The sequence below is a fragment of the Electrona antarctica genome, assembly GCF_951216825.1.
Source record: "Electrona antarctica genome assembly, chromosome: 22".
In the NCBI taxonomy this organism is placed as follows: Eukaryota; Metazoa; Chordata; class Actinopteri; order Myctophiformes; family Myctophidae; genus Electrona; species Electrona antarctica.
Genome location: NC_136805.1, coordinates 7491734 through 7507912, shown reverse-complemented (window position 1 = coordinate 7507912; position 16179 = coordinate 7491734). Strand labels below are relative to the sequence as shown.

Genomic DNA, 16179 nt, shown 5'->3' with positions numbered 1-16179 from the left:
CTGTAGTGTAGGGTTTATGTGGTGGTCAGTCATATGCTGTAGTGTAGGGTTTATGTGTTGGTCAGTCATAGACTGTAGTGTAGGGTTTATGTGGTGGTCAGTCATATACTGTAGTGTAGGGTTTATGTGGTCAGTCATATACTGTAGTGTGGGGTTTATGTGGTCAGTCATATGCTGTAGTGTAGGGTTTATGTGGTGGTCAGTCATATAGTGTAGTGTAGGGTTTATGTGGTCAGTCATATACTGTAGTGTGGGGTTTATGTGGTGGTCAGTCATATACTGTAGTGTAGGGTTTATGTGGTGGTCAGTCATATACTGTAGTGTAGGGTTTATGTGGTGGTCAGTCATATACTGTAGTGTAGGGTTTATGTGGTGGTCAGTCATATGCTGTAGTGTAGGGTTTATGTGGTGGTCAGTCATATACTGTAGTGTAGGGTTTATGTGGTGGTCAGTCATATACTGTAGTGTAGGGTTTATGTGGTCAGTCATATACTGTAGTGTAGGGTTTATGTGGTCAGTCATATACTGTAGTGTGGGGTTTATGTGGTCAGTCATATACTGTAGTGTAGGGTTTATGTGGTGGTCAGTCATATACTGTAGTGTAGGGTTTATGTGGTGGTCAGTCATATGCTGTAGTGTGGGGTTTATGTGGTGGTCAGTCATATAGTGTAGGGTTTATGTGGTGGTCAGTCATATAGTGTAGGGTTTATGTGGTGGTCAGTCATATACTGTAGTGTAGGGTTTATGTGGTGGTCAGTCATATACTGTAGTGTGGGGTTTATGTGGTGGTCAGTCATATACTGTAGTGTGGGGTTTATGTGGTGGTCAGTCATATACTGTAGTGTGGGGTTTATGTGGTGGTCAGTCATATACTGTAGTGTGGGGTTTATGTGGTGGTCAGTCATATACTGTAGTGTAGGGTTTATGTGGTGGTCAGTCATATACTGTAGTGTAGGGTTTATGTGGTGGTCAGTCATATACTGTAGTGTACAGTAGGGTTTATGTGGTGGTCTGTAGTGTAGGGTTTATGTGGTGGTCTGTAGTGTAGGGTTTATGTGGTGGTCAGTCATATACTGTAGTGTAGGGTTTATGTGGTGAAGACTGATTTATACTTTGTCACCCGCCGAAAATAAACAATTTCAACGAACTCAACGCGTCGCGATGAGCTTGTAGATCAGCTATTTGAAAATATAAATACTAAATATATAAATGAAGCATTACAAGTCTTTGTCATAGATTGTAACAGTACATGGCTAAGACACAGACAGTATACTGAACAGAACTGGTCCTGCTTTGCTTTGGACTCTTTACTGTCAATAATACCCTTTTGATACAGCTGCTGCACACCATTTCAATTGTATTCAATCCTATTAGAATAATAATGAAGGTAACATTTCAAATGATTGGAAGATGTTTTCAAAAGAAAAACCCTTCTTTTTTGGAAAGGGAGGTCACTTCCAGTACGTTTGACTCAGCACCCCCGAGGCAGTAAAGCAATAAATCCTCACACAGACTGTTCTGGAGGTAGACTGAGCTCTCTGACAATGTAACTGCAGCAGGACCTGACGTGACAACATGTGCTGTGCTTTCATTTCATTGATAATAGTGCTTTGAAGAATGTAGAAATGTTTCCCCGACTTTGCATCAATGGCAATTAAAGTCTTCATTGTGCCTCCTCCCCCAATAGCCGACTAACTTTGGTAAAGACTTTGGTAGTAAAAAATAAAAAGACAAACGAAAAAGGAGTGGAGTATACGCTGCATAAAATACAATAAACAGTATAGTTTAGATAAATATTTCCTCCCAAGTCGCAGACAATCAGCAGTGAAATATACCAAGGCTAATGCACGACAAACACCAAGTCAATCTCAGTCACTCCCAGTTGGTAAAAAAACAAACAAAACTAAAAAACAACGATAGACATATTCTTTGTATTAGTATAAATATAGTCATAACTCAATTTACAATAACACTAGATATCAGAATACAAGTGAACATGGACATACAGTATACTGCACCACCATACACTACATTTTAATGTGACGACAGGATCCATACATGTACATAATACATATTATGTGGATAAAATGGACTACTCCCTTTGTAACGTGCTTCACACAGTGACATCTGGTGACTGATCTTACACACATAAAACACATCTCCGCTCCTGTTTGTGGGCGCTCCAATAACATTCTCAGGTGTGTTTCCTAAGGCTACAGTAAGTGCTTGTGTCGAGAAAAGGACAATATCACATGAAAAGGACGGAGGAAATCCTACAGCGTGCACTCTCTTTTTGCTTTGTGATGCAGTTAAAAGGCTACTCGCATTCGTGAGCAGCAAAGGTTTAAAAACACTCTGTTTCTTTGCCAATGTCAAAAGTCTCTCTTTCATTCCTCACTGCTACCTTTTTTGAAGTGGGGGGGGGGGGGGATTTCTTTCATGTTTTTTTCTCCCTTTAATGCAGTAATCCGTTGCTGTGATGCCTTTAGTGCAGAGGCTATTCCAACATGGCATCCAGCTGATCGGCCAGGTCATCAAACATATTGCCAATGTCATCCAGAATGTTCCCCGCCACTGTTACCGTGCTGCTGCCTCTGTTGAACCAAACAGAGACGAGAATGTTAATCGCAACATAATGATACTGACCTGATACTGACCTGATACTGATCTGATACTGACATGATACTGACCTGATACTGACCTGATACTGACCTGATACTGACCATGATACTGACCATGATACGGACATGATACTGACCATGCTACTGACATGATACTGACCATGATACTGACATGATACTGACCTGATACTGACCATGATACTGACCTGATACTGACCATGATACTGACATGATACTGACCATGATACTGACCATGATACGGACATGATACTGACCATGCTACTGACATGATACTGACCATGATACTGACCTGATACTGACCATGATTCTGACCATGATATTGCCAGGATCACGGCGTTGGATCATATTGGTTCAGCGATCTGAATCTGTACACACGTGACATGGTGTGGACCAAACATAGTGCCCTGGGAGACCCCAGGTTAACTAAGTATATTAGGGTTTTAATTGGTTAAAGGCTTTAAACGTCTTACCCATCACCACCGCCGCCGCCTTGCGCCAGTTTGTGCTCCACCACTTTCAGCGCCGCCTCCAGTGACGTGCTGGTCTCATCCAGTCTCTTCTGAACCAGGACCTCGGAGCAGGCCGCAGCGGCAGCCTGGGCCTCCAGTCTCTTCTGAACCAGGACCTCGGAGCAGGCCACAGCGGCAGCCTGGGCCTTCACTGGTGGGGCTGAGGATGGATAAGATGACGAGGACGATGACAGGGAGGAGGACGGAGAGCCATAACCAACACTCTGGGCCCCGTTGAGGATGATTGCTGAGGGACGGGCTGGGGGTAACGTAGGAGAGGCAGGGAAAGAGGACACTGATTAATAATAATAATAATTAAAAAAAACTTAATTTATAGAGCACCCGTCATGACATAGAATGCAGAGCAGAATGCAAGTGCTTTACAGAACAAATAATAGAACAAATAAACAGAATAAATAATGAAGAAACTGGGAAACTGGAAATCCAGGTGATTGCTATTATTATTTTACCCTTTTGTTTTGATGTTTATTTGAGCTACAGTGTAGGCATAGATTTGAGTTTGTTTTCGACTGGCATGTCGTAATTGTTTTCTCTCCATTTGTTACAGTGTAACCATGTTCAAGGCAAGGTTTGCCCTGCACACGGTTTCCTTTCTTGTTGGGACTGCACTGTGGGACCTATAGTTGGGACTGCACTGTGGGACCTATAGTTGGAACTGCACTGTGGGACCTTTAGTTGGGACTGCACTGTGGGACCTTTAGTTGGGACTGCACTGTGGGACCTTTAGTTGGGACTGCACTGTGGGACCTTTAGTTGGGACTGCACTGGGAGACCTTTAGTTGGAACTGCACTGTGGGACCTTTAGTTGGGACTGCACTGGGAGACCTTTAGTTGGAACTGCACTGTGGGACCTTTAGTTGGGACTGCACTGGGAGACCTTTAGTTGGAACTGCACTGTGGGACCTTTAGTTGGAACTGCACTGTGGGACCTTTAGTTGGGACTGCACTGTGGGACCTATAGTTGGGACTGCACTGTGGGACCTTTAGTTGGGACTGCACTGTGGGACCTATAGTTGGGACTGCACTGTGGGACCTTTAGTTGCGACTGCACTGTGGGACCTTTAGTTGGGACTGCACTGTGGGACCTTTAGTTGGGACTGCACTGTGGGACCTTTAGTTGGGACTGCACTGTGGGACCTTTAGTTGGAACTGCACTGTGGGACCTTTAGTTGGGACTGCACTGTGGGACCTTTAGTTGGGACTGCACTGTGGGACCTTTAGTTGGGACTGCACTGTGGGACCTTTAGTTGGGACTGCACTGTGGGACCTTTAGTTGGGACTGCACTGTAGGACCTTTAGTTGGGACTGCACTGTGGGACCTTTAGTTGGACCTGCACTGTGAGACCTTTAGTTGGGACTGCACTGTGGGACCTTTAGTTGGAACTGCACTGTGGGACCTTTAGTTGGAACTGCACTGTGGGACCTTTAGTTGGAACTGCACTGTGGGACCTTTAGTTGGAACTGCACTGTGGGACCTTTAGTTGGAACTGCACTGTGGGACCTTTAGTTGGGACTGCACTGTGGGACCTTTAGTTGGGACTGCACTGTGGGACCTTTAGTTGGGACTGCACTGTGGGACCTTTTGGTTTTTATTTGTGTGTAACCCCCAGCACTGCATGTTTTTGTGTTGATTTTATTGTGATTTTGCATGAGTTGTTTTGGTGCCAGTCTGCCAGACCTGTCTCCCTTTTCTTTCCCCAATATCATTTTTGGTACTGTAGTTACCGTGTGCACGGGCCGACACACACATTAACCATGTCCATATTTGGTTCAAGTTTGTAAATCTTTCTCGAAATCTGTCTTTCCTTATACAGTCAGTAGATACTGTAAGTATATCGAGCTTAAGAAAAGGTCCATGGCTCCATGCCCCTTTGTGTTTTTTTCGTGTGTGTGTGTGTGTGTGTGTGTGTGTGTTTGTTTTTTTTTAAACCCTGAGGCTACGGTATGAGATCATTTCCATTCACTTCTCACTCCATTCAAGTTCTATAAATAGAAGCTACTGCACAAACAATGTTGTTCTGTTACCTGGAGTTGGAATAGAAGTTGAGGTGGGCTGAGGGAGTCGTGACACAAACACGCCCACATGCTTCTGTGGACTCATTGGCTTGGCGATCGTCGTTGCCAAAGACTGTGACGCGCTCGCCTGCTGCTTGGGTGTCAGTGCCAGTGGGTGCCCGGCGGATTTGGGACTTGGCACAAAAGCGTGTGTCTGAACACCACCTGCAAGCTTAGGCGAAGCCATCTGAATCTGTCCGTTGGTTAGTTTAGGGATGGCCGTTTGTGTCTGGGTGCCAGGCTGATAAGGAGATGATGCTGGTGCTATTTTCTGCGGGTTGGCTGGCTTGCTGGTGAGGGGCGGTTTGAGAGGACTGGAGGGTTTAGAGGACACAGGGGGTTTCGGGCCTTTTCCCATGGAGCCTACTCTCTGGAGAACGACCTGTGGCCTCTTTTGAGATTCCCCGTCGCTCAGTGAGTCACCGTTGGCGCGCGTGTGGAAGTTGCTGGTTCTGACCGACGGGTGTGAGGGTGCATCGTCCTGACTGGTGGGGGAGGTCTCCTCCTCTGGTGTCTGCGCGTCTTTGTCTCTGGGTTTGTAGCGTCTTTTCACCGTGTCCGACTCCTTTAGGTTGAACTCCGGAAGCTCCAGAGTCTTTGGAACCTGCACGGGGAACTCTGGAGGATCCCGGATCTTGATTTCTGCCTCTGCCTGATTACAGACTGCCATCCTGGGCCGCTGTTTGATTGTGAGGTTGCCTTCTTCGGCAAAAGGCAGACAGCGGCCCTTGGTAGACGCGTTCTGTGATACCGGACCACTTTTCACGACCCTCTCCTTTTCTTCAAACGTGCCTTCTGTTCCTTTGTCTTTCTGTTCTTTGTCAACCCCCACTTCTGCCCTCTCGCCACTGCCCGTCCTCCTCAGAGCCCGCATGCCCAGAGTGGGGAGAGGCTTAGGGGACGAGGGGACAGCGACGACGCTGGAAGGCCCAGGGCTGCTTGGAGACGGCACGCGAGAATGAGGGGACGAGAGTGGGCTACGATTGGACAAGACTGGCGTGCGGGGTGGTGGAACGTCCATCCTCCTGGAGGGACTGTTGGCGCTTCCCTCTAGCCTGGCCGTGATGCTCCTCACACTGCCGGCACTCTCCGTCTCTATCCCTCCCTCCCTCACGACGTCCGACTCGCTGGTCACAGAGCTCATCCGCTTCGGCGGCGGCGGGGGTGGACCTTTGCGCCTGGAGCGGACGGCGAACGAGTGGCTGCGGTTGATGTGGCGCTGGGCGCCCCCGGCGCCGCCAGTGGCGTGCCCGCGTCCAGGCCGGCGTGCCAGGGTGGCGTACGAGGGCACGTTCGCGGCGGACACCGAGCCAGTGCCGCCGGATTCGTCGTCTTCGTCGTCCGGCTCTCCGTCAGAGAGGGCGTAGCGCGTCAGGCTCTGGGTGCGCTTCTTAGGCACGCAGTGGAGAGCGTCTGCGGTGAGGCTGTCGCCGGGGCCGAGGCCCGGGAGAGGGACAGCTCCGGCCAGGGGCTTAGAGAGAGCACGTGGTGGTGGACCCCCGTCGCTGCCCCTTCCCTGGGCTTGGTAGATGAGGTGGGTGGGGGAGGCCTGCGGGGAAGGTGAGGGCGGGGAGGAGTGGCGAGGCTGGTAGAGGCGGGCGGGGGTCGGGCAGGGCTTGGCCTTCTTGGCGGGGAGCGCCGGGTAGGCAAAGCGGGGCATCTTGCTCGGGGTTAGCGGGGGGGTGAACAGCGGTTTGGCCGGATCGGCCGACTGACACTGGTGGTCCCACGTCTCCGAGGGTCCGTGTCTGTTCCGTGCTCCGGGGCTGTCTCCTCCGCGCTTCGCCTCTCCGCCGTTGGCCAGACTCTCGTCCGATCGGCTCGGCGTCCTCGTCGACGCCAACGTGCCGCTTCCCGGGTGAGAGTTCCCGGAATTCCCGGAATTCCCGGAATTCCCGGAGCCCCTGGACCGCATCCCGATGCTCTCCTGGCTGACCGACATGGCCGACACCGCCGGCGAAGCCACGCCCCTCACCCCGAACGCTGCCTCGCCCATCCCTCCCCCGGCCCTGCCCGTCATGGCGCTCTGCAACTCGGCACTCAGCTCGCTGTCCTGGAAGGAGAGCAGCGCCCGCGGGGTGCGAGGGGAGGAGCAGCAGTCGTCGGAGACGTGGGCGTTGTGTGCTGGCGCGTGCTCGATGGCCACCAGCTCCAGGGCGGCCGGGGGGTTCCGTCGCAGTGTGGCTCCTCCTCCTCCGCCAGCCCTGGAGCGCTGCAGGTCACACAGTCTCTTCACCGCAAGCATCAGCTTTTTCTGGTGACCTGAGACACAGAAAATCACAATCAGCAACCACAGATACACCTGTGATAAAACCCATTGAGACCTGAGGCCGCTTCTACAAACTGTCTTCTACATCCGGACAGTTTTCTGAAAAACTTTTGTTTTGTTTCAATATCAGTGTTGCTCAAGCTTTTTCATGTCAAGGAGCCACCAAAATTATATGTATTTGGCTGTGAACCCCCGTCTCAAAATAATTTGTTTCAGGGACCCCCAGAAGCAAAGATTTGAGTTAAAAATTTTCGCTTTAAAAATATTATACTCAAAAGATTTGCCCAAACTTTATTATTTTCCAAAATAGCAGATATACAAGCTCACAGCGTGTCACCGTGTGTCGTGCTGCGAGCTTGTAGATCTGCTAGTTTGGAAAAATCATGAACAGCCAACGCTGAAATCTAAAACGACACAGATTTGTTTGCAGAAATACGTTTATTCCTTTGTCTTTTCGTCGATCTGTCTGCCTGTGAGCTCTAAAAGAAAAACATCTTCAAGCTATACACAACCTTGAAGGAGGATAAATGGGCTCTATGCACACAGAATAACTCTTTCAGGTGTTACAGATGATACCACTTTTTTCATTTCAAGGACCCCCAACACTCAGAGTTACACACCCGTATGGGGCCACTTGGAACCCACTCAAGGACACTTTAATTGAGACCCACTGGTGTAGCAGGAGTGTTTCCAGTGAGCACCCTGACTCTGTTTGACCAGAATGGAACAGAGCCTTCATTAGTATCATCGGTAACACGTGGGCAGGGATGGGGCCGAGTTCTTTCCAAAATGGCGTGTGTGCATATATAGAGCCCATATTGGGCACAACCGGGACAAGTGAGCGAGCCTACCAAGTTTAGTGATTCCTATCTCCTGCAGGTCCTCCCACGTGATGTCCTTGACGATGGTGACGCAGTCGTAGCCGTTCTCGCACAACCTCTTCTGGTACTGGGGCAGTCCTAGCACACTCAACCACTCCCCCAGGTCCAACTGCAACACAACACAACACAACCTCTTCTGGTACTGGGGCAGTCCTATCACACTCAACCACTCCCCCAGGTCCAACTGCAACACAACACAACCTCTTCTGGTACTGGGGCAGTCCTAGCACACTCAACCACTCCCCCAGGTCCAACTGCAACACAACACAACACAACCTCTTCTGGTACTGGGGCAGTCCTAGCACACTCAACCACTCCCCCAGGTCCAACTGCAACACAACACAACACAACCTCTTCTGGTACTGGGGCAGTCCTATCACACTCAGCCACTCCCCCAGGTCCAACTGCAACACAACACAACACAACCTCTTCTGGTACTGGGGCAGTCCTATCACACTCAGCCACTCCCCCAGGTCCAACTGCAACACAACACAACACAACCTCTTCTGGTACTGGGGCAGTCCTATCACACTCAGCCACTCCCCCAGGTCCAACTGCAACACAACACAACACAACCTCTTCTGGTACTGGGGCAGTCCTATCACACTCAGCCACTCCCCCAGGTCCAACTGCAACACAACACAACACAACCTCTTCTGGTACTGGGGCAGTCCTAGCACACTCAACCACTCCCCCAGGTCCACCTGCAACACAACACAACACAACCTCTTCTGGTACTGGGGCAGTCCTATCACACTCAGCCACTCCCCCAGGTCCAACTGCAACACAACACAACACAACCTCTTCTGGTACTGGGGCAGTCCTAGCACACTCAACCACTCCCCCAGGTCCAACTGCAACACAACACAACACAACCTCTTCTGGTACTGGGGCAGTCCTATCACACTCAGCCACTCCCCCAGGTCCAACTGCAACACAACACAACACAACCTCTTCTGGTACTGGGGCAGTCCTATCACACTCAGCCACTCCCCCAGGTCCAACTGCAACACAACACAACACAACCTCTTCTGGTACTGGGGCAGTCCTATCACACTCAGCCACTCCCCCAGGTCCAACTGCAACACAACACAACACAACCTCTTCTGGTACTGGGGCAGTCCTATCACACTCAGCCACTCCCCCAGGTCCAACTGCAACACAACACAACACAACCTCTTCTGGTACTGGGGCAGTCCTAGCACACTCAGCCACTCCCCCAGGTCCAACTGCAACACAACACAACACAACCTCTTCTGGTACTGGGGCAGTCCTATCACACTCAGCCACTCCCCCAGGTCCAACTGCAACACAACACAACACAACCTCTTCTGGTACTGGGGCAGTCCTATCACACTCAACCACTCCCCCAGGTCCAACTGCAACACAACACAACACAACCTCTTCTGGTACTGGGGCAGTCCTATCACACTCAACCACTCCCCCAGGTCCAACTGCAACACAACACAACACAACCTCTTCTGGTACTGGGGCAGTCCTATCACACTCAACCACTCCCCCAGGTCCAACTGCAACACAACACAACACAACCTCTTCTGGTACTGGGGCAGTCCTATCACACTCAACCACTCCCCCAGGTCCAACTGCAACACAACACAACACAACCTCTTCTGGTACTGGGGCAGTCCTAGCACACTCAACCACTCCCCCAGGTCCAACTGCAACACAACACAACACAACCTCTTCTGGTACTGGGGCAGTCCTAGCACACTCAACCACTCCCCCAGGTCCAACTGCAACACAACACAACACAGCCTCTTCTGGTACTGGGGCAGTCCTAGCACACTCAGCCACTCCCCCAGGTCCAACTGCAACACAACACAACACAACCTCTTCTGGTACTGGGGCAGTCCTAGCACACTCAGCCACTCCCCCAGGTCCAACTGCAACACAACACAACACAACCTCTTCTGGTACTGGGGCAGTCCTATCACACTCAACCACTCCCCCAGGTCCAACTGCAACACAACACAACACAACCTCTTCTGGTACTGGGGCAGTCCTATCACACTCAACCACTCCCCCAGGTCCAACTGCAACACAACACAACACAACCTCTTCTGGTACTGGGGCAGTCCTATCACACTCAACCACTCCCCCAGGTCCAACTGCAACACAACACAACACAACCTCTTCTGGTACTGGGGCAGTCCTATCACACTCAACCACTCCCCCAGGTCCAACTGCAACACAACACAACACAACCTCTTCTGGTACTGGGGCAGTCCTATCACACTCAACCACTCCCCCAGGTCCAACTGCAACACAACACAACACAACCTCTTCTGGTACTGGGGCAGTCCTAGCACACTCAACCACTCCCCCAGGTCCAACTGCAACACAACACAACACAACCTCTTCTGGTACTGGGGCAGTCCTATCACACTCAACCACTCCCCCAGGTCCAACTGCAACACAACACAACACAACCTCTTCTGGTACTGGGGCAGTCCTAGCACACTCAACCACTCCCCCAGGTCCAACTGCAACACAACACAACACAACCTCTTCTGGTACTGGGGCAGTCCTAGCACACTCAACCACTCCCCCAGGTCCAACTGCAACACAACACAACACAACCTCTTCTGGTACTGGGGCAGTCCTAGCACACTCAACCACTCCCCCAGGTCCAACTGCAACACAACACAACACAACCTCTTCTGGTACTGGGGCAGTCCTAGCACACTCAACCACTCCCCCAGGTCCAACTGCAACACAACACAACACAACCTCTTCTGGTACTGGGGCAGTCCTAGCACACTCAACCACTCCCCCAGGTCCAACTGCAACACAACACAACACAACCTCTTCTGGTACTGGGGCAGTCCTATCACACTCAGCCACTCCCCCAGGTCCAACTGCAACACAACACAACACAACCTCTTCTGGTACTGGGGCAGTCCTATCACACTCAGCCACTCCCCCAGGTCCAACTGCAACACAACACAACACAACCTCTTCTGGTACTGGGGCAGTCCTATCACACTCAGCCACTCCCCCAGGTCCAACTGCAACACAACACAACACAACCTCTTCTGGTACTGGGGCAGTCCTATCACACTCAGCCACTCCCCCAGGTCCAACTGCAACACAACACAACACAACACAACCTCTTCTGGTACTGGGGCAGTCCTATCACACTCAACCACTCCCCCAGGTCCAACTGCATGACCAAACAGGGAACGGTGGGTACAGCAGGTTAACAAAATGGGCTGTTGCAACCGGCTTTGTCAGGCGTCTAGTACAGCCTCCCAAACAGTGGGTCGGGACCTATGTGTGGGTCGCGGACTGATGTTTGTAGTTTGTATTTTCATTTCAAAAGATTTTCCAAAAAATAAAATACACAAAAACGTTTTTTCATATAAATTCAACCAGTTTTTCCAAAATAATTTCCTAAATAAAATTAAAACAATTAAAATAAATTCCCCAAGTAACTTTTAAGTGTAAGTGAAATGCGCTGTAAGCTTGTAGATCGGCTATTTTCACTTGTTTGGGTTTTGGGTAGACATCTAGGTCTACACAGAAACACAATTGGCCCGTCGTGTTAAGGGGGATATTTGTCATTGCACGTGACACACTCCTATGGGCTGCGGGGAGGCGCCCGTCAGCTGTATGACTAACTGTATGGTTGTCGTTTCCTTACCGGAATGTAGTCAGGCAGCCACTCTGGGATGCTCAGGTTGCCAATCTCTATTGAGATCTTCTTACGGTGGCCTGGTTTGGTGACCCCGATGGCTGTCAGATCCTGAAGAGCAACACGCCATGTTGAGACAGATATATCACATATCACATCATTCATATGCTTTATGCTTTTTAAAACACTGCTTTATTTTACAAACTACACTCTAATTAGTAGAGACACGCACGCACGCACGCACGCCCGCACGCCCGCACGCACGCACGCACGCACGCACGCACGCACGCACGCACGCACATACATACCTCAGGGGTCATCCTGCTGATGGTGGGTACATCATAGCCGGAGCTGAGGAAGTTGGACGTGTACTGCTCCAGCTGGAACTCACAGAGCCACTGGTAGATGGCCTCAGAGTCCTGATGCACAGAGAGAGGACGCACACAGCGTTATTATGATAGAGAGACACAGAGTCCTGATGCACAGAGAGAGAGGACGCATCCAGTGTTATTATGATAGAGAGACACAGAGTCCTGATGCACAGAGAGAGAGGACGCATCCAGTGTTATTATGATAGAGAGACACAGAGTCCTGATGCACAGAGAGAGAGGACGCATACAGTGTTATTATGATAGAGAGACACAGAGTCCTGATGCACAGAGAGAGGACAGTGTTATTATGATAGAGAGACACAGAGTCCTGATGCACAGAGAGAGGACAGTGTTATTATGATAGAGAGACACAGAGTCCTGATGCACAGAGAGAGGAGTTATTATGATAGAGAGACACAGAGTCCTGATGCACAGAGAGAGGAGTTATTATGATAGAGAGACACAGAGTCCTGATGCACAGAGAGAGGACAGTGTTATTATGATAGAGAGACACAGAGTCCTGATGCACAGAGAGAGGACAGTGTTATTATGATAGAGAGACACAGAGTCCTGATGCACAGAGAGAGGACAGTGTTATTATGATAGAGAGACACAGAGTCCTGATGCACAGAGAGAGGAGTTATTATGATAGAGAGACACAGAGTCCTGATGCACAGAGAGAGGACGCACACGGTGTTATTATGATAGAGAGACACAGAGTCCTGATGCACAGAGAGAGGACGCACACAGTGTTATTATGATAGAGAGTATACGTGTGACATCATCATCATAGCCGGAAGTTATGTGGGAACACCTACTGAGTGTCAAAACACTACTTTCTGGCTTATAATAATAATAATGGATTGCATTTTTTTATAGCGCTTCTCTATGCACTACGTGCCTATACTCAAAGCGCTTACAATGGTCCATTCATTCATACATTGGGAGGTGAAGCGGCGAACAGTCGACGCCAGCGTCCTCACGTCCCACATTCACACACCAATGGTGGCAACTGGAGACAATGCTTGACAGCCCATACATCCAAACAGAAAAGTCCAATCCGATTGCATTAAACGACATTAAACTCACTTTGCCACCCACTTTGTCACTCGATTTGCCACTCGCTTTATGCATGCATACCCTAGTCTATAATACACTACTGGACATACATGCATTACTGCTGTTCGTACCACCAGTGACCACCAGGAAATGTCAGGGTAGTCAATGCCGCGAACTATCCAGCCCAGAACTATCCGCGGTATTGTTTGAATGATGTCAGTGTTTGTGTGTAAAATTCTCAGTGTTCGTTTAACCCATTTTGACCTGAGATCAGATTCTAAAAATAGCAGACCTACAAGCTCATAGCAAGCCACTCGGTGGCGCGCTATGAGCTTGTAGATCTGCTATTTTTAAATAGCTAAAGCATAACATAATGCTAACACCAAAAGGGGTTCCCGCCCAAAATGGGTTAAACACTTGAGAGTGTACAAATATCACTAAACACCAAAGACACTTTATCCATTTGTAACTCTTGAGAGGGTAGTAGAAATGTTACCAAATGGACCCGTCACTAAGGGTTGCTACTCTGGTTACTAGTATTACTGTTCACTATCTACAGCTTATTCTACACTATCATTCTGTTCACACACACACACACACACACACACACACACACACACACACACACACACACACACACACACACACACACACACACACACACACACACACACACACACACACACACACACACACACACACACACACACACACACACACACACACACAGCAGAACTCACCTTGCCTTCCAGAAGTTGCGCTGGTCTCATAAAACCTTTCTGAGGGGCTCCGTTGACCTGCCGACGCGGACCACCTACGAAACATACAAAAATACATGTATTATTATATTATATACCGAATACCGGTATGTATTGAAAGCTGCAATCCGACGCTTTTATGTCCTCCCCGGGATTCGAACCCCGATCTCTCACATCACATGATAGGAGACCAAATGTTTCCCGCTGAGCTAAAACAGAACATCCTCTCGAGGGAGGTCAAGACATCTGCACTTAATTATGTGATACTTTAGCTGTTGAAAAATAACAGATCTACAAGCTCATAGCGCGGCACCAAGTGCCGCGTTACGAGCTTGTAGATCTGCTATTTTTTTTAAATTGGGAAAATGTGGCGCAAATCTTTGAATATATTCTTTCTAAGCGAACGTTTTTAACTCAAATCTTTGCTTCTGGGGGGCCCTGGAACAACATATTTTTGGGGTCCTTAACATGAAATAGTTTGAAAACCACTGATAGAAACATAGGTTTTTCAGAAAACTGTCATGATTGTAGAATCTAGTGTAAGTCCCAAATGGGTTAAGAGCTTCAATGGCAGTACTTCTTGTCGACCAGTAGGTGTCCTACCTGAGTAGGGAGACCACCTCCAACCACTGCAGATTTGCTACGGTAGCTCATTTATATTATATGAATGTATTCTACCATGAAGACTGATTCAAATACAATGTTACTCATTATATGATCTGGATTGCAGCTTGAACAAACTTTTTGGAAGCAATTAAGGAGCAATTAACGTTTGTTGTGTAACAAAATAAGCCACCTGTCACCATAAAAAACACCAAGTCAAATGCAGAGTGAATTGTAATACTCAATGTTGTCTATATTCTGCCGGTGAATCATAGCTATACTGTATGTGCAATGCATAATTTGTGCAATGTGTGTGTGCGTGTGCGTGTGTGTGTGTGTGCGCGCGTGCGTGCGTGCGTGTGTGTGTGTGTGTGTGTGTGTGTGTGTGTGTGCTGTGTTGAGTCCTGTCTGGTTGTCTTTCCAGGTGAGTGAAGGTGTGTTATCTGCAGAGTGCAGATGATCTGAAAGCCCCAGTGAGCAGCACACTCACTCATGACATATCACCACAGTTCACCGAAGAATGCACCCTCTGGCCTCCTTCTTCTCTGTCTTGTTTTGACCCGAGGCCAAGGGTTTTGATGGCCCCTCTCTCTCTCTGACTGCAGCACACTTTCTGTTATATAGCCCCACTCTCCCGTCAGTCTCCATCTGCCTCATGTGTTGTCGGCACAGCTCTGTCTCACGGAATGCCCTTTTAGTTTTACTCTATCATTATTTGCTTTGTTTCTGTATTTCTAATTCCGCCCCCCGCCCCGCCCCTTGTTCTTCTGCCATCTCTGCCTCACTCCGCCTTTGTTGTCAACAAGTCAGGGGCCCCAGTCTCCCAGCTGGGGAGTGGAACAGCACCTAGCGATGACTTATTTGGCCCCCGGGGTGGGAAGAGAGACAGGCAGATAGACGGCGAAAGAAAGAAAGAAAGAAAGAAAGAAAGAAAGAAAGAAAGAAAGAAAGAAAGAAAGAGAATGATGGAAAAGGTGTTTGTGTGCATCTGCACACCTGATCGGCTCCAAAACAGCAGTCACTGCTACTCACAACAAGACCAAAGAGGGAGAATATTTAAGACACATAGACAGTCCATACGAACACCATGTCAGTATCATCTGATGTGAGTGTTTGTGTCATTATAAATAGCAGAAGCCGCACACTTGTAGTGCTAAAACAATGATTTATTGTGAGAAAAAAAGCAAATCAGCAGCTAACCTGCCCGTTAACCGTGATGAAGACAAATATATATATATATTCTCAAGGGTAATAGGTTAACCTTTTTTTTTAAATCACAGGACTTCCTTATACAGAATATCCACATTCTGATCTCAGAACAATTTAACATTCATGTTTTCAGTGAGAAGCACGTTG

General features: G+C 48.9%; 1 protein-coding gene across 1 annotated transcript in view; it reads right to left on the bottom strand.

The window, feature by feature from the left end:
- Window positions 1–1077: 1077 nt before the first annotated feature.
- The window catches only part of LOC306914819 (caskin-2-like), a gene marked incomplete at its 5' end in the record, with an annotated part of 75025 nt that continues 59923 nt past the window's right edge, over window positions 1078–16179 (bottom strand). Inside the window, 7 exons of the mRNA XM_079492019.1 lie at window positions 1078–2594; window positions 3113–3410; window positions 5198–7489; window positions 8348–8486; window positions 12042–12143; window positions 12341–12451; window positions 14203–14276. Of these exons, the coding sequence (XP_079348145.1) occupies window positions 2498–2594; window positions 3113–3410; window positions 5198–7489; window positions 8348–8486; window positions 12042–12143; window positions 12341–12451; window positions 14203–14276 (3113 nt within the window). The 3' untranslated portion in view covers window positions 1078–2497. The remainder of the gene's footprint in view (window positions 2595–3112; window positions 3411–5197; window positions 7490–8347; window positions 8487–12041; window positions 12144–12340; window positions 12452–14202; window positions 14277–16179) is intronic.